This window comes from Rhynchophorus ferrugineus, unplaced genomic scaffold (genome assembly GCF_030347505.1).
Source record: "Rhynchophorus ferrugineus isolate W39M unplaced genomic scaffold, kcgeb_rfMv2 rfM5, whole genome shotgun sequence".
NCBI classification, from domain to species: domain Eukaryota; kingdom Metazoa; phylum Arthropoda; class Insecta; order Coleoptera; family Curculionidae; genus Rhynchophorus; species Rhynchophorus ferrugineus.
The window spans coordinates 28063588-28087555 of NW_027472584.1; the positions used below are offsets into that span (position 1 = coordinate 28063588).

The window sequence follows — 23968 nt, forward strand, 5'->3', positions numbered from 1 at the left end:
AATAAGCTTGACATATTCGGAACTTTCGGGACATTGTATAAATCAAAGAATTTATTTAAATTACAATTAAAGCAGAATGAATATATAGTGGGTACAATGCGTTGGCATTTTTCCAAACAACGTGATTAAAAATAATATATATCTGTTCCAGCAACTAACATTTCCAAGCTTTAAAGGCCATTATTTAATATCGCGCTTAAAGTTTTTGGGGCTAAAACAATTTCATTTGTGTAAGTAATTACCGAAATAGTAATGTCTTTGTTTTAATTCCGCTCTTAAATCATCGGGCGATTCAAAACTCTACGGGACATTTAACTAATAAAGAAGATAATTAGGGAGTTATAAAGTTAAGCTCCAGACAACTTGATGTACGGCTTGTCAAGCGGCGAATACGAAAAACTAATAAAACACATCAAATGCGATAATTTTTTTTTCTGCGAAAGACTGCCATTCATTCGTTCATTACAAGGAAATATCGTCCAAATAAAATGATATATTCCCCTTTAACTAAATCCCATTTAATTACTAAATTCGGAGTAATTAACAGGAAGATATAAACCAAATTTATTAGGACCCCTCTAAGGAAATTGTAGTTTACATTTACAGCGTATCTTCAAGGATCATTCTTTAAGGTTATTCCACCACAGTACTACCATTCCACTAAACTAAAGGAATATTTAATAAACACCTATATTTAAACTCTATCAATATATAAAGAGGCACATAGTATCTATAACCACTTTAATTGATTTAAGTTGATGCCTGGTGAACAGAGTTAAGAAAAATAATTAAAAAGAGCAAAGAAATAAATAAAAAATAAAAAAGCTTAAGGACTGGTAGTAATGTATATGAGACAAAATAGAAAATAGTAGATAAATGAAAGCCAATGCTAGTGAGTGTTAGTTCTTGAGATAGTTATTTTAATATGTTTTAATATACAGACATTTATTATTTTAATTATTGTTGTATATCAAATACATTTTTAATCTTCACTACATAGTATAAAACAAAGTCGCCTTTTCTGTCCCTATATCCCTATGTGCGCTTAAATCTTTAAAACTACGCAACGGATTTTGATGCGGTTTTTTTCAGTAGATAGAGTGATTCAAGAGGAAGGTTTATATGTATAATACATGCATAATATACTAAGGCAACATTGCTAATTTTAGAGGTTTCTAACGTGATGTCGTAAATTAACCTATTTTTTTAGGCTTATTTAGCAATTACCAAAAACGCTGCCTAACCCTACGAGTTAGATCAAATTAATGTACTACAGTATTGTACACCATAAAAAGGTCTACAAAAAAGTCCGCGATGGTATATGTTTATCTTTTAGGGATAACCCACATAAACCATTTTTATTGTTTACTTTTTACGTGAGAAAATGGCTTATTTACGAAGCTATTTTAAGCAATACGGCATTAATCCTTATCGAATTAAGTACCTTAAATACAGTGTGCAATTAATATAGATCAATATGGTTCCTTACAGCATGTAAATTAAGCAAATATTTTCGGAGATATTACAAATTTAAAATTTGCGTTTAAAAATGTGTAATGTAATAAAAATTGTATGAATTTAGATATTCCAAAGATAGCAGGAAATCTTCATAGTAAGTATAGGGGAAGAGGAATTGTTTTACTCCAAATTTAATGCGTGCCGGCCAAGGGCAGTAATGAATGAACCAAAAATACTGGATCGATTTTAATCATGTTTTCATTGAGTGACATAGGCATATATATTTTATGCCCGTGCAAAGTCGGAGCGGGCCGCTATGTTTTTATATACAACGTTCATATTTTTTCTGTAGTGTATTTAATTTAGTATCAGCATTGCACCCGTGCGAAGCCGGGGCGGGTCGCTAGTATATTAATAATGCGAAAACAAGCTTTAGTAACATCACATCACATTGAAATTAGGAATGATAAAGATAAAGCGGAAGTTTTCTCTAAATATTTAAAAAACAGTATTTTATCTGAGAAATTTACTGTTAAAGAAGAAAAACAAACAATACATAAAGAAATTAATTCTAGAAAACCTCCTGGTTTTGACTTAATTACTGGAAGAATCTCAGAAAAGTGCATCAAATTAATAGTATTCATATTTAATGCCATGCTAAGAGTTAATTACATTCCTAGCACTTGGAAATTGGCTCAAATCATTATGATTCTTAAGCCTGTGAAAAAATCAGAAGACGTCTCCTCTTATCGTCCTATAAGCCTGTTACCTGTGATATCTAAACTATTCGAAAAACTATACATTAAGAGACTTAAAATAATCGCAGAGGAGAGAAATATTATTGCAGACCATCAATTTGGCTTTCGTAATAAACACAGAACAGTAGAACAAATACATAGATTAATCAACCAAATTAACAAAAACTAACGATAAAAAATATTGCTCCCCTGCATTTCTCGATATTTCTCAACCCTTTGACAAGGTGTGGCACACTGGACTTCATGTTAAATTGAAAAAGCTTTTACCCTATATGCACTTTCAACTGCTAAAATCGTTCCTCACAGACAGACATTTTATTATCAAACAGGGTGACGAATACACTGACCTACACCCAATATATTCGGGTGTTTCGCAGGGCAGTATTCTTAGCCCATTGTTATATCTATTGTATACAGCTGACCTACCGACCTCAAGTAACACTACTGTTGCAACATATGCTGACGATACAGCGATCTTATCATCACACGAGGATCCAATATCAGCCACAAGAATCTTCGAACTTCATCTTAACAAAGTCGAATTGTGGTTGAAAACGTGGCGTATCAAAGCAAATGAGACAAAATCCACCCATGTGACATTCACCTATTGTAGAAGAACTTGTCCCTTAGTAAAACGGAATAATCATGAACTTCCGCAAGCAGACAACGTTAAATATGTGGGAATGCATTTCATCGACGTTTGATATGAAAAAAATATATAGTGACAAAACGCAAACGGTTTGGGCTTAAAGTAAACCAAATGTATTGGCTGATATATGGCGTAAATCTAAATTATCATTAGGTAACAAGGTTTTGCTGTATAAACCAATACTTAGGCTCATTTGGACCTATGATATTGAACTGTGGGGTACTACTAACAAATCTAACATAGATATTCTCCATAGGTTCCAGAATAAAGTGTTGCGAGTCATCGTCGATGCTCCAACAAACTGATTCAGCGCGATATCCCCATAGATCATATAACGAGTGTGATTCAGAGTGTGAGTGCGAAGTACTCTGAAAAACTATTAGTGTGTTAAATGTGCGCGATGACACTGAAGTGCGTAGGCTCAAACGCAAACTGCCATACGCACTGATTAATAGACACATAGAGTGAGATTTAATAATCTCTAGAATAAGCTAGAATAATTTTGAGAATAAGTTAGGATAGACTTTAAAAAAAGTTAGAATGGTATCCAGAATAAGATTTAGATTATTAGTTGTACAGCAGATCATTTACTGAAGTAATCTTCTACATGTCAGAGAGAAACACAAGGCAAATCATTAGTAATAATTGTTAGCAGTAAATTATTGGTTAGCCTAGGAGACTAGTTCTATTTTTTTTTTAATTAGAGTAAAATAAATAATAAGATGTGGATTTTTCTGTTCTAGACTGAACGAACAGATATTTCTTTTTTAATGTCATCCGAGTTATCAAAATAAAAGTATATACGTGCATATAATCCTTATTAAATATTAATACAATTTGCTATTTTTATAAAAGTGCACGTCTGTTCTTTCCATGTATGTGGAAATTTTCCTTCGCAATATAAAATACCTTAGCGAACAACTTTTTAAATTATGAAGAAATTTAAAGAAAATGACTCGACTTACTTGGCAAAACGTGTTGGATATCAACGTATAGCTAGTTTTATGAAAGATATCATGGTTATTTAAGAAAATGTGAGAGAAAATCAAAACCTATCAATTTTATTGTTGACTAAAAAAACTACATCTTATTGAAGAACGTACGGAAAACTATTTTCGATATTACTCTAGTAGAATTTTAATTAAATTCCTGGAAAATATATAAAAGTTATTCAAGATATTCAATTCAAACAGATCGTAACAAGATAATCACCAGAGATTATTGGTAATTAGCAATATTTTATCATGAAAATAAAGATTTCCGAATGATATCTAATAGTGAGTTTAGTAAATTAGTCATGAAATTATATATAAGCAAGTATATCTTCATTAAAATACCTCAATTATTAATAAAATTAGAAATAAATATATGAAAATCCACATAAAGTGTCATTTTTTCCGAGTATATATAAGGAATAAAGTTTCAAACGGATTTATCTCTCAATTTAAGTTCTATATTTCTAATTAGCTTTATTTTTGGTGATGTTAATTAGAGATTCATTCATATTATATCAGTAATATCTGAAATGGTGTAATAAAGTTTTCAATTTACTGATCTCTCTAACCAAATCCTAGTAGTCTCAACTACAAATTCTAAACTAATGGAGTTAAGTAAAATGCGATAAGGTTAAATGTAAAAAAGGTAATAGATAGGCATGTTTTCATCAATATATCTCAACCAGTTGGAAAATTAGAGATAAATAACTGAAAATGGTCAAAAATCGTAATTTTTTACTCGTTGCAATTGCAGTTGCAATCATTACATCTATATCTTTTGAAATACTTCAGGTTATACGAAACCAAGTTCACCACCATACTCAGCATCAAATTTTACATAAACATCGATATGTTCTATATATCTTTATTTATATTAGAGTTATAAAGAAAAGTCTAAAAATAGTCAAAATTCGCAATTTTTCCTAAGTATATGTATGGAAAAAATGCAAAAAATTTAGGTCTCAGATTTATATGACTCTTATAATAAGTCTAAGTAAGTATAGGGAAAAAGTGATAAAACCATCAGTTTCTATATATAGTTAACTATTTTTAGGATACCAGAAGAAATATGATTTTTAATATTTTCGACTAAAAAATCATTACATCCATCTCTTTTGAAATACTTCAGATTATGCAAAGCCAAGTCCACCATCACACTGAGCGTCCAATTTTACATAAACGCTGATATTTTCAATATCATATCCTCATTTATATAACAGTTATAAAGAAAAGATCGAAAATGGCCAAAAGTCGAAATTTTTCCTGATATATGGAAAAAGTGCAAAAAAAATTAGATCTCAGAATTACGTAAAACTCTCATAATACCTCAATATTGTGGTCAAAAAAGCGATAATATCATCAGTTTCTATATTTACTTAACTGTTTTCGAGTTATTAAAAGAAATATGATTTGTGAATTTTTCAGCTAAAAATTAATTACGTCCATATCTTTTAATATACTGGAAATATTACAAAACCAATTTAACCATCAGATCCAGCATCAAAATTTACGTAAACCCTGATATTTTCAATAACATATCTTTGTTCATAGAAGAGTTATAAAGAAAAGTCTGAAAATGACTGAAAATCGCAATTTTTCCTGAGTATATATATGGAAAAAGTGCAAAAAAAATTAGATCTCAGAATTACGTAATACTGTCATAGTACCTCAATATTGTGGTGAAAAAAACGATAATATCATCAGTTTCTATATTTACTTAACTGTTTTCGAGTTATTAAAAGAAATATGATTTGTGAATTTATCAGCTAAAAATTAATTACGTCCATATCTTTTAATATATTGGAAATGTTACAAAACCAATTTAACCATCAGATCCAGCATCAAAATTTACGTAAAGCCTGATATTTTCAATAACATATCTTTGTTCATAGAAGAGTTATAAAGAAAAGTCTGAAAATGACTGAAAATCGCAATTTTTCCTGAGTATATATATGGAAAAAGTGCAAAAAAAAATTAGATCTCATAATTACGTAAAACTTTCATAGTACCTCAATAGTGTGGTGAAAAAAACGATAATATCATCAGTTTCTATATTTACTTAACTGTTTTCGAGTTATTAAAAGAAATATGATTTGTGAATTTATCAGCTAAAAAATAATTACGTCCATATCTTTTAATATATTAGAAATATTACAAAACCAATTTAACCATTAGATCCAGTATCGAAATTTACGTAAACCCTTATATTTTCAATAACATATCTTTGTTCATAAAAGAGTTATAAAGAAAAGTCTGAAAATGACTGAAAATCGCAATTTTTCCTGAGTATATATATGGAAAAAGTGCAAAAATGGTTTATCTTTCCAACTAAGCTCCATATTTGATATTAGCACTGTTTTGACATGTTAATAAAGAGATCAACATTAATCTTGAAATATCACAAACATTTAAGAGGATATACTACATTTTACAGGTCGTTGATTTTTGTAACGAAATCAAATTTTTGCCTAGAAATTTTAAACTAATGGAAATAAGTAAAATATAATAGGTGAAATAAATTTTCATTGTAATTTCGTGTAGGCATGTATATTTTCAACAACATATCTCAATTAATAATAAAATTGTAGATAAAAAACAATCATTTTTAAAACCCAATTTTATATTAGCTTGACTTCAGCTTCCCTCACTAAACTATTGAATATTACATTTAAATATTCATATTAACTAAACAAAAATAATCGTTATTCAATAATTTTCTGAATAAACCGATTCAAATCCATCAAATAAAAGCGATTTTACTGAAGAATTTATAATTATATACCTTGTTTAATTAAACTAAACCACAAATTACCTTTCTATCAGCATGCATCACTTCTTGAAGTATAAAACATATGCAAAGAAACTGATAAGAAATTATCAGAAATCAACATTCTTATCATAAATTAGAGATAATGTAAATAATGGAAATGCAATAATTTTTATTACCATACAATTAATTATATTAGTCTTTTACGTCTTTTTACGTCTAAGGCTTTCTACTAATCGTAAGTAAGTTATTTTATTATTAAATTAGTTACTTTGTATTTAGCAATAAATGTGTCTGTTTTAGGAAATATAGCGAACAAGAAGCGGGAGCAACCGACATAAAAAAAAACTAGAAGAAAAATGTTCATTTTTATTAGGCGAATTAAGAAAACCGGCGTGAAATATTAAAAGAAGAAAAAGGGATATAAAATAAATTTATATGTCACTATGAAACGTTATAGTTTCGCCTGTAAGAAGTACCAATTAATTTAAAATACGGATTAAAATAAGCCATACCTCCTGCGCGCCAAGATCTTTGGTCGTAGTTCTCGTTCCACCTTCAGAACGAAAATTGAGAAATACATCGTCGTTATACTTTTTATTCCTAGTCAGGAATCTTGAATAATGAATCACCTTATATTCTACCTAATTCATTCAGCAAAGCGAAGTATCGGTTAAAAGGGCCAGGAGAAAACGTAATCGACAGAATGATTAATGCTCCATCAGATGTACTTAATAGTATTTTTCTATTTCATATCAACTGTCCATTAAAGATTTAGAACGATAATTTCGGAACATCATTTATTGTCCTTTATAGATAGCGCGTATTGATTTTACTATCCGCTATTTGCTCTCGCTATATTTGAACAGTATAGATTTTTAATGTGTGGAACTGTCAAGATAATAGCATTACCCGAACACACGTATTCTCATATAACATCAAACTGGAGGGTATTAAATAAATCAAGCATCGGATCTATATTTAATTTTGTTCTCCTCTATATTCCTATTCCGTCAAACTGATCGGTTATTTCTTGTGAATGTTAATATTAAACTAGCTAAGACAATCACTGACACTAACATAAATATCAATATTTCATCATAATCTAAAGTAAGTAATTATATTACGACAATAGGCTGCAATAGATCTATGAAATATGTAATTTCTATACATATATAAAAATATATCTAATTAATATTAGAGATAAAAGTCTAAAAACCCACATACCCAAAAAAATGTTTGTCTTTCTACCTAGGTACCAAAGTCATATTTAGCAAAATTCTGGAGTGCTTTTTCAGCACTATTGTCTGCATCAATCACCTAAATATTTAACAAAATCAGACCCTATAACTTCTAAAATAATAGAAATAAGTATAAAGTAATAAATTTAGCAAATTTTTCGTGATGTATATATTGTATATTTTATATATTATATTTTCAATAGCATATCTTCATTTCTATAAGAGTTAAAAAGCAAAGTGTGAAAATAGGCAAAAATCCCAATTTTTCCTGAGTATATATATATGGAAAAAGTCACATTTATGTGAAACTCTCATAGTAAGTCAATATTACGGTCAAAAACACGATAAAATCATCAGTTTCTGTATATAGTTAACTGATTTTGAGATATCAGAGAAAGTATGATTTTTTAAATTTTCATCCAAAAAATCATTACATCCGTATCTTTGGAAATACTTCAAATTATGCAATACCAAGTTCACCATCACATCCAGCACCATATTTTACATAAACCTTGATATTTTCAATAGCATATCTTTATTTATATAAGAGTTATAAAGAAAAGTCTAAAAATGGGCAAAAATCCCCATTTTTTCTGAGTATATATACGGAAAAAGTGCAAAAAAAAAGTTTGTCTCAAATTTATGTGAAACTCTTATAGTAAGTCAATATTACGGCCAAAACAACGATATAATCATCAGTTTCTGTATATAGCTAACTGATTTTGAGATATCATAGAAAGTATGATTTTTTTAATTTTCAGCCAAAAAATCATTACATCCGTATCTTCTGAAATACTTCAAATTATGCAATACCAAGTTCACCATCACATCCAGTATCATATTATACATAAACCTTGACATTTTCAATAGCATATCTTCATTTATATAAGAGTTATAAAGAAAAGTCTGAAAATGGGCAAAAATCCCAATTTTTTCGGAGTATATATACAGAAAAAGTGCAAAAAAAATGTTGGTCTCAAATTTATGTGAAACTCTCATAGTAAGTCAATATTGCGGCCAAAAAACGATATAATCATCAGTTTCTGTATATAGCTAACTGATTTTGAGATATCAGAGAAAGTATGATTTTTTAAATTTTCAGCCAAAAAATCATTACATTCGTATCTTTTGAAATACTTCATATTACACAAAATCAAGTTCACCATCACATCCAGCATCATATTGTACATAAACCCATATGCGTTTAATAACATATCTTCATTTATATAAGAGTTATAAAGAAAAGTGTGAAAATGGCCAAAAATTCAAATTTTTCCTGAGTTATAGGTTTATATTTTCAATTAAGCTCCAAATTTGATATTAGCACTGAATTGACCTCGTATCTTTCCTAATTTTCCCCAATTCTACATTAGTTTGGCTTTACCTAACCTCACTAAATGATTATTATTTATCATTATACATAAATATTCATATTAACTAAACAAAAATAATCGTTACCCGACAATGTTCTGAATAAACGGATTCAAATCCACCAAATAAAAGCGACTTTACCGAAGAATTTCAAATTATTTACCTTGTTTAATTAAACTAAGCCACAAATTACCTTCCTGTCAGCGTGCATCACTTCTTGAAATATAAAACATATCCAAAGAAACCGGCAATAAATTCTGAGACGCCAACATCAAAGGCTAAAAATGCTTTAAAGTTGAAAATAAAATGATTCCCTTTTTTTAAATGCCCGAAAACCTTGAAAGATAAACTATGAAATCAATGATATATTATCATTTAATTTGATGTGTTAACGGTGTTAATTACTCACGATTTTATTGAGTTCTATATAAATAAAAACGTTATGAGTTGATTAATATTCTGATGTTTTATGCCTGCAAAATAAAAATTGCAAAGAAAGATACTACGGTTGCTAGACCTAAAATAAAATTTGATGCAATTTTACCCTGTTTGAAAGTTTTACAACAAGTACGGCGATTTGTTCGGTAAAATATATATTTTTTAATATAGAGCCTGGCTTATTTATTAAATTTTCTAAGACATTTTGGGGCTTTTATTAAAATATCCAGCCACCTAATTCAGTATTCGTACTCGCCTTTTCTTCCCGTCTGCTTCCAAATATTTCTATTGAATTTTCTTAGGAAATATTTAGTGTATCAAAGAAAGGAATCATTCCTTTTTAATGCTGACTAACCACTTTTTATTATGAGCAGCGTGGACTCTACTTTCTTTAATTAAAAATTATCCACGGGGACCGGTTGTAAATCCCATCAGAAACTGGAGAGAATCTATTTGTAAGATAGCAAACAAAATATCTCATTCTATTTATACGTAGCTCTGTTGTAGCTAATAATTCATATTTTTTTCTCGCAATTTGTGAATGGTCTTTAAAAGAACACGATAAAAATGCTTAAAACAATAATAAAAACAAGTTTTTATTGGAGGGAACCAAGTCTGATGAGTACGACAAGAGTTGTAATTTATTGTTTGTAATTTTCACACAATTTTTTTTAGATTTTCGATCATCATCATTCAGATTGATCATCCGTGGATAATTGTTGATGTTCATCTAGTTTCCAAGACCTATTCATCACTAGTGATTACGCTGCGGTCAAAATTAGACCAAAACTTATTAATTTAATCATGTTTCTTTCACACCTGCAATATTCGGTTAGTGCTTTGTTAAAAAATGCATTTACTAAAGTAACCTGAAATGAATTAAAGGTTAATACCACTATAATTAACAAAAAAATCTTAATAACCTTTTGAATTACGTTCAAAGACAACAAAATCTTAAATACCACTGTTAAAAATTAAATAGCTTTGTTTAATAATGTTTTAACACACTCACTTTAAATTTTGTTATCTTTTTGACTATAAAATTTAGGGATTTGTTGTACGATTAAAAATTGTCGGTCAGTATTTTGCGGTACAACGTTGCCAGATTTTGATTTTAAAAATTACGAACCCGTAGTTGATTTACGTACAACAGAAACGACAAATAATCTACTATAAAAAAGATGGAGCTGGCAACATGTCGACCGGAGCCTAAATGTTTGTTTATATATTTTGTGTCACCGATCTGACGGCTATTCCTAGTTGCTTGATTTGGGCATATTTCGTTTTATTGGAATGTATTTATTTGTATATTGCACAGCTATTTTAGGACTAAAAATTCTTCCTCGATATAAGCTTTAACCGTGCCAAATTTCACGCCTCCAGGTGCGTCATTTTTCCTCAAAAAGGGTGGCAAATTTTTCGCTATGCCGATTAATATATAGAAGTAAAAGGTTCTTGTTCCTGTTTTAAATTATCAAATTAACTAACACAAGCATTTTGTCTTAGAATAGAAGAAATTTCCACAACTATATGGTGGGTTTTGTTCGTGTTTTTCTGTAACTGAACAAGAAAAGAAATTTTTGTATATTTTTAATCTTTTATATGTTGATAAATGTGAACAAATGACAATGTACTTCATAGAACATCATTGGATTGGAGAAAAGAAAAATAACAAATTATATATTAAACCACAGAATGTAAAGAAGAGTTATTGAGGAAAATTGTCCTCCAAATTCGAAACGAAAATCAATGAATACAGCGGTAACCGTTATAATTTCCCTTTTGCTATTATAATACATAAAATAAAAAAGATACACCCCATTAAAGCTAATTTACCCTACTCCTGCTCGGCCATTTTAAGGGCAATTTCAATAATTTTATCGATTAAGAGCTCGTTACAACCTTTCTCTGAATGAGTGCACTTCTAACAATCAAGAGATCTTAATAAAAATAAATGAATTAAAACTGTTGTTAACTCGCATAAATTTAATGGCGTTTTACTTAAATCTGTAACAAAATCGTCGCCGGTTTTATCTTTATTCCTAATCAAATCGAAATAATACTTTTAACTAATTAGTTATTTTATAGACGTCGATATGGCGTACAGTTTTCGTCGTCTATCTTTTCTAAAAGTAACTAAATCCCAACAAACAAAACCACAATTCACCTTTTTGTCACTATTTATCATGGCAGGCAAAATAAAACTTACCCATTGGGACTAGCTGTAAATCTTAAGTAGTCAACATCAAAGACTAAAAACGGCTTTACAGTTCGAAATAAAATGTTTTCCTTTTTTTTCACCACCTTAGAGAAAGAAGGCAACACAAATGCCAAATATTACGTTTTATTTGTTTAAGCCTTGTACAGGAGAAAACAAAAAAAATGAAATAATATAAAGGTAACGTCGTATAAAAGGGATTTCTTTTTTTTTTGGAGTTTCAATCTTCGAAAAATCCGTTCTTCGTTCGAGAGTACATCATATTTTTATGGAGATATATTGACCTAGCTCTATTCTTAAAATTATCTAGTATACAATAAATCAGGAGATACGTTACTATACTTAATACTATAAATCGAAAATATTTGATATTTTTTAATGGGAAAAAATAAGATGATAAGATTAGAAAAAATCACTCACACACACAGAAACTTGCTTTAAAATAATAAAAGGTTTACCGAAAATATCCAATCGCTGGAAATCTTGTGCGGATACGGTTTCTATTCCGAAACAACAACAGCTGACCACAAGGAAAAACAAGGAAAATGTCATAGTTGATGTACGAGAACTCTGAACATAATAGAAAATACGCGACACGCAGAGCTTGGCGACGGGAGAGACGTCGACCTCTCTTCTTGCTTTCCCGACTTGGTTTGAGCCTCCCGACGAATTTTCGAATGGAAACCGAGTACTCACACACCAGCACCACGGCCTAGCGCAATTAACTCCCGCCTTTTTTCCTCTGGTGATGACCTCTGTCTTTTTTTCTATACTTATACAATTCATACAAAACTTTACCCATATTTATACTCATCCAACACTACTAAATAGAGTATGTTTGAATTAAGGATACCCTATTCGCTCCGTATCACATATTAGGTTTTTTTTCTTCTCCAACAAAATTAGATCATTTTATCTTATTAGTACAAAAAAGTAGTACAACATTTTTTCTAAATAGTTTGTTATTAATTAATGATTTAATTAATAACAACCGTAATATGGCACTAACATTTAAGCAACGTAAATTTAACAACCATGTTCTCATCAATATATCTCAATTATTAACATAATTAGAGATAAATATGAAAGTTTTTATCAGTATACTATTTTGATTGAGGTTAATAACGAAAAAATAATTAATTCATAATATCACATCATGAATATCTAAGAAGAATTATATATTTATATATTATTTATTTTTATCTATTTTCATATCATCTAAATATTTACCAAAATCAGATCTTTCACTATAATTTTAAAATCAATGGATATAAATAAACTATAATAGGATTTGCAAATTGTCTGTAAAATTATATGTAAACAGGCATGCTTTTATCAATATATCTCAATTATTAACAGAATTAGAGATAAATATCTGAAAATGGCCTAAAATTGTAATATTTCCTGGGTATATGAATAGAAAAAGTGCAAAATTGACTTATCTCTCTAATTTAACAAAAGATACAAATGATACTAAATTTTTCATATCATCAAAATGTTTAACAAAATCAGATCTTTCACTGTAGTTTATAATAAACTATAATAGGATTTGCAAATTGTCTGTAAAATTATATGTAGACACGCATGCTTTTATCAATATATCTCAATTATTAACAGAATTAGAGATAAATATCTGAAAATGGCCAAAAATTGTAATATTTCCTGGGTATATGTATAGAAAAAGTGCAAAATTGGCTTATCTCTCTAATTTAACAAAAGATACAAAGATATACTACATTTTTCATATCATCAAAATGTTTAACAAAATCAGATCTTTCACTATAGTTTTCAAATCAATGGAAATAAATAAACTATAATAGGATTTGCAAATTGTCTGTAAAATTATATGTAGACACGCATGCTTTTATCTATATATCTCAATTATTAACAGAATTAGAGATAAATATCTGAAAATGGCCAAAAATTGTAATATTTCCTGGGTATATGTATAGAAAAAGTGCAAAATTGGCTTATCTCTCTAATTTAACAAAAGATACAAAGATATACTACATTTTTCATATCATCAAAATGTTTAACAAAATCAGATCTTTCACTATAGTTTTCAAATCAATGGAAATAAATAAACTATAATAGGATTTGCAAATTGTCTGTAAAATTATATGTAGACACGCATGCTTTTATCAATATATCTCAATTATTAACAGAATTAGAGATAAATATCTGAAAATGGCCAAAAATTGTAATATTTCCTGGGTATATGTATAGAAAAAGTGCAAAATTGGCTTATCTCTCTAATTTAACAAAAGATACAAAGATATACTACATTTTTCATATCATCAAAATGTTTAACAAAATCAGATCTTTCACTATAGTTTTCAAATCAATGGAAATAAATAAACTATAATAGCATTTGCAAATTGTCTGTAAAATTATATGTAGACACGCATGCTTTTATCAATATATCTCAATTATTAACAGAATTAGAGATAAATATCTGAAAATGGCCAAAAATTGTAATATTTCCTGGGTATATGGATAGAAAAAGTGCAAAATTGGCTTATCTCTCTAATTTAACAAAAGATACAAAGATATACTACATTTTTCATATCATCAAAATGTTTAACAAAATCAGATCTTTCACTATAGTTTTCAAATCAATGGAAATAAATAAACTATAATAGGATTTGCAAATTGTCTGTAAAATTATATATAGACATGCATGTTTTTATCAACATATTTAATTATTAACAGAATTAGAGATAAGATATTAAACAATGTATTTTAGCTAATAGCTTATTTCCGAACTGAAAAGTAGCACTATTCTGAGTTAACAAAGAAAACTCATATATCAAGAGAATGAACATTGGTTCACAACATAACCTTCAATACACATTTTTTCCTTTCTTCCAATCGGGTTTTTAACAGAGCAAGTCTCATTCATAGATTATACTCTTCTATCGTTTGTACCGTTTGCAAGTAATAAAGATAGCTTATAGGACGAAAAAAATCGATAAAATTCAATAAAAATCGTCCGATGATAACATATCTTTGGAAAAATTTTTCCCTATGCTAAAAAAATGTCAAATGTCAAATAATGACTGATTTGAACCATTATGTCGAAAGAATAATCATATATTAATGGAGGTGATAAAAATGTATGACGTCAACACGTCGCAATGTTGCCGCATTGTATCGGATTTATAATATTTTAAAGAATTTTACAGACATTAGGCAACATGGCCCATCAGTATCAACTCAAATCGAATTTAATAGGCTGATTTTCTTACATGTTCCGATGCATCAGGTAACATTTTATCTTTTTTTAACCGGGATAAAATCTCTTGATAGAGGGATGAATCTGATCCGTATTTAAAACGAGTTTTGCACGTTTACAAACTTGAATTCGCGTTATATTCGACGTGCATTGTCTGTTTTTTTTTGACTCACGATGGGAGTGGTTTCGATATATTGAAAACAATGTTTTTGGTATATTCGTCGTATTCTCCAGACATTGGCCCCATCTGACTACTACACCCAGTTTATGAGTATTACAGTCAAGTTGTAACATTGGATAATGCTTTAAATAAAATGCATAACTTGAATCAAGCTCTAAATAACAAAAAAAAAACGCTCAAAACTATTTTTACACCCTATAGTTTTTCTAAAATTAAATTCGAGTTATTATTTTCATTAATCATTAATTAATCTGTTCAAATTTTTTTTTCAGAACCCTTATAGTATCCGAAGAACGATTTGATGAATAAATAAGCCGGTGGATGATTTGATATGTAAAATTCAATTTTCTTCTGGTTTAATTTATGTGCGCGAGGCAATCTTTTTAAATAAACTTATATCGGGAAAATGTTAAACATGTTTTGTATATGGAGGTGCAGAAAATGAAAATGTTGATTCCAATTTTCTTTTGCGAGGAATTGAAATAATTTAATAACGATGAAAATTGTTCATAGTTCGTTCGAGGAGAAATATAAAAAGCAAATGTCTTGGCTTCGGCTATATTCAACCTTAACGAGGGGTTTTGCCGGATCGCCTGGAAAGGTGAGACCTTCATACTGAGCAATAATTGAGTTAGTCGAAAAGAACAAATAAAAAGATCGATCTTAAGGAAAGAAAATAGGAGTCTCGTTGCCACAAAAAGGAATAATAGGAGTCCAACCGACAACTATTTCAACTTGAAGGAAAAAAAAACTACACAATGGAAGAAATAATATCCATATATTAGATGAATATTAGAATAGATATTTTTAACGCGTATAAAATATTTTTAATTTTTTCGTAGAACATTAACATAATTTGTTTTTATTATTTAACTAATTTAATAGTTACTAGTCGTTTTCGACTAACCTACAATTTGTCTTTATGATAACTTAAATCTAGGTATATAAATAGGAGGACCCGTCGGCCCTATCTCAGTCTCTGGTGAATTAATGTTTATACATGTCACTGCTGAATTTTTTAATATATGCACCTCACTACACAACACTACACAAGATCAGATGTATATTCATGATCAAGTATGATCAAGTATATTCAGCACTCAGCACTTTAGACATCAGAAAAAATAAAAGCGATGAAGAAATGGCATTACTCCAGGACTCCACGAGATCAAATTCAGTTGAGTAATCTTTTATCCCAACTGAGACATATAAACAAAATGATACCTTGGGTGAATTTCTGCTTGAACATGCTAGGACTGCTAGTGATCAGTAATCGTTGTGGAGATCATCCCAGAAGACATCCGGTCTTACCCAGCCTGGTTACTGGCGTGACCGGGATCATTTTCCTTGCCGGATATGCCTTGCATTATGTGCCAGAAAAATTAATTTGATTTAAATTTGAACAAGGATTATTTAATAAAATAGAATACTGAGCTATATTTTTAATACTGATACCATTAGAGGTATATTTTGTATAGCCCTTAAAGACTTAAAATGTTTAAAGTAAGTTAGTGTAAAAGTTTTTACGGACATCATAAAATATAACATTCACAAGGATTTTAACTTAATTATTTTTCTTCCCTCAACTGGTAATACCTCCTCCCCTATATGCAAATGCGTTGAGTTTTAGTATTTTTATGATTAGTTTTGAAGGGTTCGAGCGTTTTTATCACCCAATTACCGGAATTATAAAACTATTTTAAAGTAGAGGTAAAGTTAAATATTGTTTATTCTAATAATAAAGTTTTCATTTCAATAGGTTACGTGTTTCATGATGCATAAATACAGTCTAGTATGACGACCAATTAGAATTTTAAATACTAATTAAACGTAAAATACAATATTGTGTATTTAATATTGTTATTTTTAAATTTTTTACTACCATATGTAAATTGCGAGGGATTTTATGATCTCACGAAAGGGGTTTAAAGAAGGATTTTTTTTAATATGAAGTTATGTATTAAATTACAATTAGAAATATCGTGGGGTAATAAAATTTAAATATTATATTCGTTTTATGAATAACAAGGCTTTGTGAAAGTGTGTCAGAGTTGTATTTGTTTGATAAAACTTTATATATTACTTTTTTTAACTAATAATAATATATCGTTCTTTCTCCTTTTAAGGACGAACTTTTTATTTGTTTTCTCCGAATAATCCAATTATTAGTCAGCGTGAATGTTTCATCTTTTAAGAGATACGGCAAAATGTTTTGTTTGTTGTGAATGTGGCTGAAGGAAGCTGACAATATTATTTTCGTTGTTTTTTTAAATAAATTAACCAGAATTAATGATACCAAAAAATATATAGTGTGGTTGAAACTTGCGGTACATTTTATAGCTTCTGCACTATATATCTAATAGTCTATTGGGTGAATTAAATGCGTTCGAAACTGTAAAGAATTGCCCCTGTTGGAACTAGAACAATTTACGAAAATTGAGTAGTTGTTTCTTCTAGTTCTGTTATTTTTCTTGTGCAGTAATGAGACTTTTATTTTCTTTCATCCGAGATCGATACTTTTATTTGTTCTTTTCAACTAGCCCAATTATGACTCAATGTGAAGGTCTCGCCATATATATATATATATATATATATATATATATATATATATATATATATATATATATATGTATATATAAATAGCTTATTATCGATGATTGAGGTATAGGGTTTTTCAATAACAATGAGTTGGTTTAAGATTGAACACTAATCAGTACATATTGCCTTGTTAAATTTGCTCTTGCTTTGTTCTGCTTTTCTCTTAGAGATATTGCACTCTTAGCAGTTGTATCATTTTTTTAAATTTATTTATTTCTTTGTTGCTAGTCGTTGCCGATTAACCTACTTACGTTGTCTTTATATTTACTTAAATCAAGGTATATATTTACACTACTGTTCTTCTATTAAGTGCTGCTCACTATACTATACTACATAAGATCAAATAGTGTTATATATATATATATATATACATATTCAATTTAAAAGATCTGATAAAATTTTTGTTGTACAAAAGTTAATTACATCGCCATATCTTGAAATATACTCGACTAAAGACATAAATTCCTATATTCCTGTTTACAATTTCCCTAATGATAAGCCCCCCTACTTGCGGATGTCATATTAAGATATGATTAACATCGGCTTAAGAACAGAAATGAGATTGTTCATCTAACGAATGCTAACTGGGACCCCTAAAAGCACACAACGGTCCGTTCTTTTGACGCTGTAAAATAAAATCGGTAAAAATAAAAGTAAATAAATAAAAATAAAATGGTCAGGATTAAAACCCTACATAAATACATTGCTTTTACACTAACACCCTCATATACCCCGAACAAATTGGCTTAGTTGGAACATGGGACAAAATTCTATCAGGGAGTTGAATCTCCAGAGTCTATTTTTCGACTTAAATTGGAAAACTAAGGTCAGCAAGTCTGATATTCGCTGAAATTTCCCATATTTTAGCTCCCTTATCATAGTTTTAACTAGTGTTGGGAACTATCGACTGTTTGGTAATTGACTACTTTTTACTATCGACTATTTCAATCGTTATTTTTGATTCGATTGTTGAATCTTTGAAAACTAAGAAACTAAGAAAACATCTAAAACAATAGACAAAATAAAAATAAACTACTGACTTCATTTTATCTCAAAATTAAACTCCAATCTCAGATTCTACAAGTCTTATGTACTATTAGTGTCAAACAATTGAAACAGTGATTAAATCGCGACATCTTGCTTGGAAAATAAGAATTAATGAAAGTAAATCTGTACATGTGCAGTTCACCTATAAATAGACCGTACAAGCACCAATAATATTAAATAATACTATAATTCCATATAGCAACAACGCTAAATACCTCAGAATGAAACTTGATGCAAAACTTCGCTGGAAGGAACATATAAAGAAGAATAGAAAAGAACTGGAATTGAAATATAGGAAAATGTACTGGCTAATTGGAAGAAAATTACAATTATCAGTACATAATAAATTGCTTTTATATAAGCAAATACTGAAACCTATATGGACTTACGGAGTTCAATTATGGGGATGTTCTGCAAAGAGTAACATAAATAAAATACAAACTTTTCAGAACAATGTCCTGAGAGGTATTGTGGGCGCACCCAAATACTATAGAGCTGATTACCTACATTGAGACCTTCAGATACCCATAGTCAGTCAAGATATCAAGAGAATTGCAAGTGGGCATGGGGAAAGACTCCATTCTTATGAGAATATTGAAGTATTGCAGCTTTTGGATACCACCAGAACAGTACACAGACTCAAAAGAATCAAACCATCTGATCTTGTGTAGTGTTGTGTAGTAAGTTCGGCAAATTGTACTCAATATCATTTTCGTTTGGTTTGAAGGTTTTTTTCTAGATGGTAAGCGAATGTTTCGAATTTGTCTTGATTGCTTTGTGTCCAATTTCCATGCAGGTCTTTACAGCTGGATTGTGTAGACATGATCGTTTGAGATATTTCTCTACTGAAACTTTGCGTTATATTGTTTAAATTATTTTTACTTTAATTTGTAGATTATATGTTACTCTTAAATTTAGCTTAAGTAGTTTAACTTAATTTTTTTTGTGAAACAAATGTATACCGCACTCACCTTGCTTGTGTGTATTGATGCAAGTATAACAGAACATTAGTAATAAATTACTTTTATAAAATAATATTGGATGAAAAAATGAATACATATATAAAAAATGAATAGATTGTTGAACCTTTGAAAACTAAGAAACTAAGAAAACATCTAAAACAATAGACAAAATAAAAATAAACTACTGACTTCATTTTATCTCAAAATTAAACTCCAATCTCAGATTCTACAAGTCTTATGTACTATTGGTGTCAAACAATTGAAACAGTGAGTAAATCGCGACATCTTTGCTTTTTCTAAATCAAGTAGTTCTGTACCACTTCCACTTTCAATTTCTAATCAATTCCAGACGTAATTTCATGAAAAATCTTTAAACAAACTCTATTAGAATTTTGTTATTCGAAAAAATAAACACGATAATAGATACCGAATTTAAAAAAAGATGTTCCGAAATGTTTGATATGACGGCGTGTGTAATCTATTTTTGTATCGTTCGAACGTTTTTAAAATAGTCAACTGTCAAAGGTAAGGGCTGTAAAAAGTTTAATAAGAGACCGAATAAGCCGGCTTAAAAGTGATATTTTTAAAGTGTTTAGCATATGTTTTACGTTGAAGATAATGGTTAAAGTTAAGCATTAAAATTTAATGCTAATAAATCAACAAACCCTTTGGGACCCGTGCTATCATAGCTAAATAGGGCGACACCCACTTTCCTAGCTGTTTTGATATAATTTATTGTTTTTGGTATTCTCTCCGTTCAACAGGTAGTAAAAACAAAACTTTTTCTTCTGTGTTATGCCTTGAAACGTTAAAACTGTCACGTTTGATTAATTGCAAATAGTATTCCGCGCTGAAGGTAATTTATTAACGCGAATTTTCAGTTGTTTTTATCGATTGTCAACAAAATGTTCCGTCGGATGTTTCCTTTTTAGTAAAAATATTCAGTAGTGGCTACTTTCAGTCCGGTAATCGGTTAATATCGGCCTTTTTCGTGTCATTATGCTACGTTGCCATTTACAAGGGTTGAAAAGGTCTGAATGTGTCTCGAGCAAATCGTATTTACGGGAACTTTTACGTTTTTACTTCAATTTTTAGAAAAATGCGAATAAAAGGTCATCAAAGATTATATGAAGCTTATGGTAACCATGCTGTCAATAAACTAAAAAAAAATAACTTGAAAGATGGGAAAAAGTCAATGGACAAAAATTCAAATTTAAAACATTCCTTTTAAACAATTCTATAGTATATCAATTAAATTTTAGACGAAATTGAACTCGATATGCTTTGTGTTTGTGTGAAAATTGAACCAGAAACATTTAAATTTAGTTTGTGTGAAGTTTTAAAATTTATGTTAATCTGTGAATCCAACAAAACATATTCTTGAAATATACATACAATTTTCACGAACTGGCAACGTGGCAAAATCAAAATTTTAATGCGCATGCCGTGCGTTTCTTTGACTAGACTCTTGCGAAATGTTGTTCGACGTATATAACGAAAAGGAATGATCTGTCCTAGTCGAGAATCGATAAGTTATCAGATCCATTAGGTTTTGATGGAAAAGAAGTCGAACAAAAGGTCCTTATATGATATGCACATCAAGAAGCTGTTGTGAGGAATCAACATTTCGTCTCACGTCAGAATTCGATCGGGAAATAATCCCTTTTAGTTGCGCAATGGAAACGAAAACGACATTGTGGAAACAGCCATTTCTTCGAAGCCCCCTGTGACGTACTGTTGTCGAAGTTTTTTAATTCCGATGTGTACGTTACTATCGAGTAATCAGCACATTTATATTACAGAAGTTTAAAGTTAACGTATTCATTTTTTTATCCAATGTTATTTTATAAAAGTAATTTATTACTAATGTTCTGTTATACTTGCATCAATACACTCAAGCTAGGTGATTGCGGTATAAATATATTTCCCAAAAAAAAATAAGTTAAACTACTTAAACTAAATTCAAGAGTAACATATAATCTACAAATTAAAGTAAAAATATTTTAAACAATATAACCCAAAGTTTTAGTAGAGAAATATCTCAAACGATCATGTCTACACAATCCAGCTGTAAAAGACCTGCATGGAAATTGGGCACAAAGCAATCAAGACAAATTCGAAACATTTGCTTACCATCTAGAAAAAAACCTTCAAACCAAACGAAAATGATATTGAGTACAATTTGCCGAACTTACTACACAACACTACATAAGATCAGATGGTTTGATTCTTTTGAGTCTGTATCCTGTTCTGATGGTATCCAAAAGCTGCAATACTTTAATATTCTCATAAGAATGGAGTCTTTCCTCATGCCCCCTTGCAATTCTCTTGATTTCTTGACTGATTGTGGATATCTGAAGGTCTCAATGTAGGTAATCAGCTCTATAGTATTTGGGTACGCCCACAATACCTCTCAGGACATTGTTCTGAAAAGTTTGTATTTTATTTATGTTACTCTTTGCAGAACATCCCCATAATTGAACTTCGTAAGTCCATATAGGTTTCAGTATTTGCGTATATCAAAGCAATTTATTATGTACTGATAATTGTGATTTTCTTCCAATTAGCCAGTACATTTTCCTATATTTCAATTCCAGTTGTTTTCTATTCTTCTTTATATATTCTTTCCAGCGAAGTTTTGCATCAAGATTCATTCTGAGGTATTTAGCGCTGTTGCTATATGGAATGATAGTATTATTTAATGTTATTGGTGCTTGTACGGTTTGTTTATAGGTGAACTGCACATGTACAGATTTACTTTCATTAATTCTTATTTTCCAAGCTTGTGTCCAATTATTTATATTGTCACTTGCCTGTTGTAATTTTCGTGAGGCTTCTTCACTATTGTCTTCGACAGCTATAATCGCAGTATCATCAGCAAATGTAGCCACCGTGATATTCTCCATTTGTGGTATATCACAAGCGTAGAGTAGATAAAGCATTGGTATCAGTACACTTCCTTGTGGTACACCTGCTTTAGCCTCTTTTATTGTAGAAAACTTAGAATGTGAAAGTTTAACAATTCAACTAGTCACGCCGAAAGAAATAACCAAAATTATCAATGTTGACATTAATCCAAAGAAATCACCAGGTTCTGACATAATATCAGGACAGTTGTTACCAAGAAAGGCAATTTTAAAACTTACCAACATAAACAATGCAGCATTTTGACTAAAAATATCTCAGATGTTTGGAAGGTGCCTAAAATTATCATGATCCCAAAACCTGAAAGATCACCAAATGAAATAAAAGCCTGTTTATTTTACTATTACCAGTAATATTTAAGGTATTTGAAAAACTCATGTTGAAAAGTATAAAACCTAAAATTAAAGGGAGAAGAAAACCTAATATCTACACAGCAGTTTGGGTTTGCTAACAAACATTCGACAACCGACCAGGTGCGTAGAATAACAGATGTAATTGAAAAAGCCTATGAAGGTACAAAGGTATGTTCATCGATATTCTTAGATGGCACAAGTCTTCGGTAATCTGACCACCTTGATCAGAAGCTACAGAAAATGTTACAGAAACAATACACTGAGCTATTGAAATCTTACATTACAGCTAGATCGAGGAAACAAATATGGGGAAGCCTATTCTACAAAAAATATTTTTAACAAAAAAAATGAACCGACTTCAAAAAATAAATAAGGAACTCACTAAAATGTAACAAAAATCAAACTTCATAATAATCGTAATCACTACATAGTATAAAACAAAGTCGCTTTTTCTGTCCCTATATCCCTATGTGCGCTTAAATCTTTAAAACTACGCAACGGATTTTGATGCGGTTTTTTTCAATAGATAGAGTGATTCAAGAGGAAGGTTTATATGTATAATACATGCATAATATACTAAGGCAACATTGCTAATTTTAGAGGTTTCTAACGTGATGTCGTAAATTAACCTATTTTTTTAGGCTTATTTAGCAATTAGCAAAAACGCTGCCTAACCCTACGAGTTAGATCAAATTAATGTACTACAGTATTGTACACCATAAAAAGGTCTACAAAAAAGTCCGCGATGGTATATGTTTATCTTTTAGGGATA

The 23968-nt window shown here is 29.7% G+C and overlaps 1 protein-coding gene across 1 annotated transcript in view; it reads right to left on the reverse strand.

The window, feature by feature from the left end:
* The window catches only part of LOC143197138 (protein eva-1 homolog C), an 82268-nt gene extending 69740 nt beyond the window's left edge, over positions 1-12528 (reverse strand). The window contains exon 1 of the mRNA XM_076405343.1: positions 12354-12528. Coding sequence (XP_076261458.1) covers positions 12354-12447 — 94 coding nt within the window. The 5' untranslated portion in view covers positions 12448-12528. The remainder of the gene's footprint in view (positions 1-12353) is intronic.
* Between the last annotated feature and the right edge of the window lie 11440 nt (positions 12529-23968).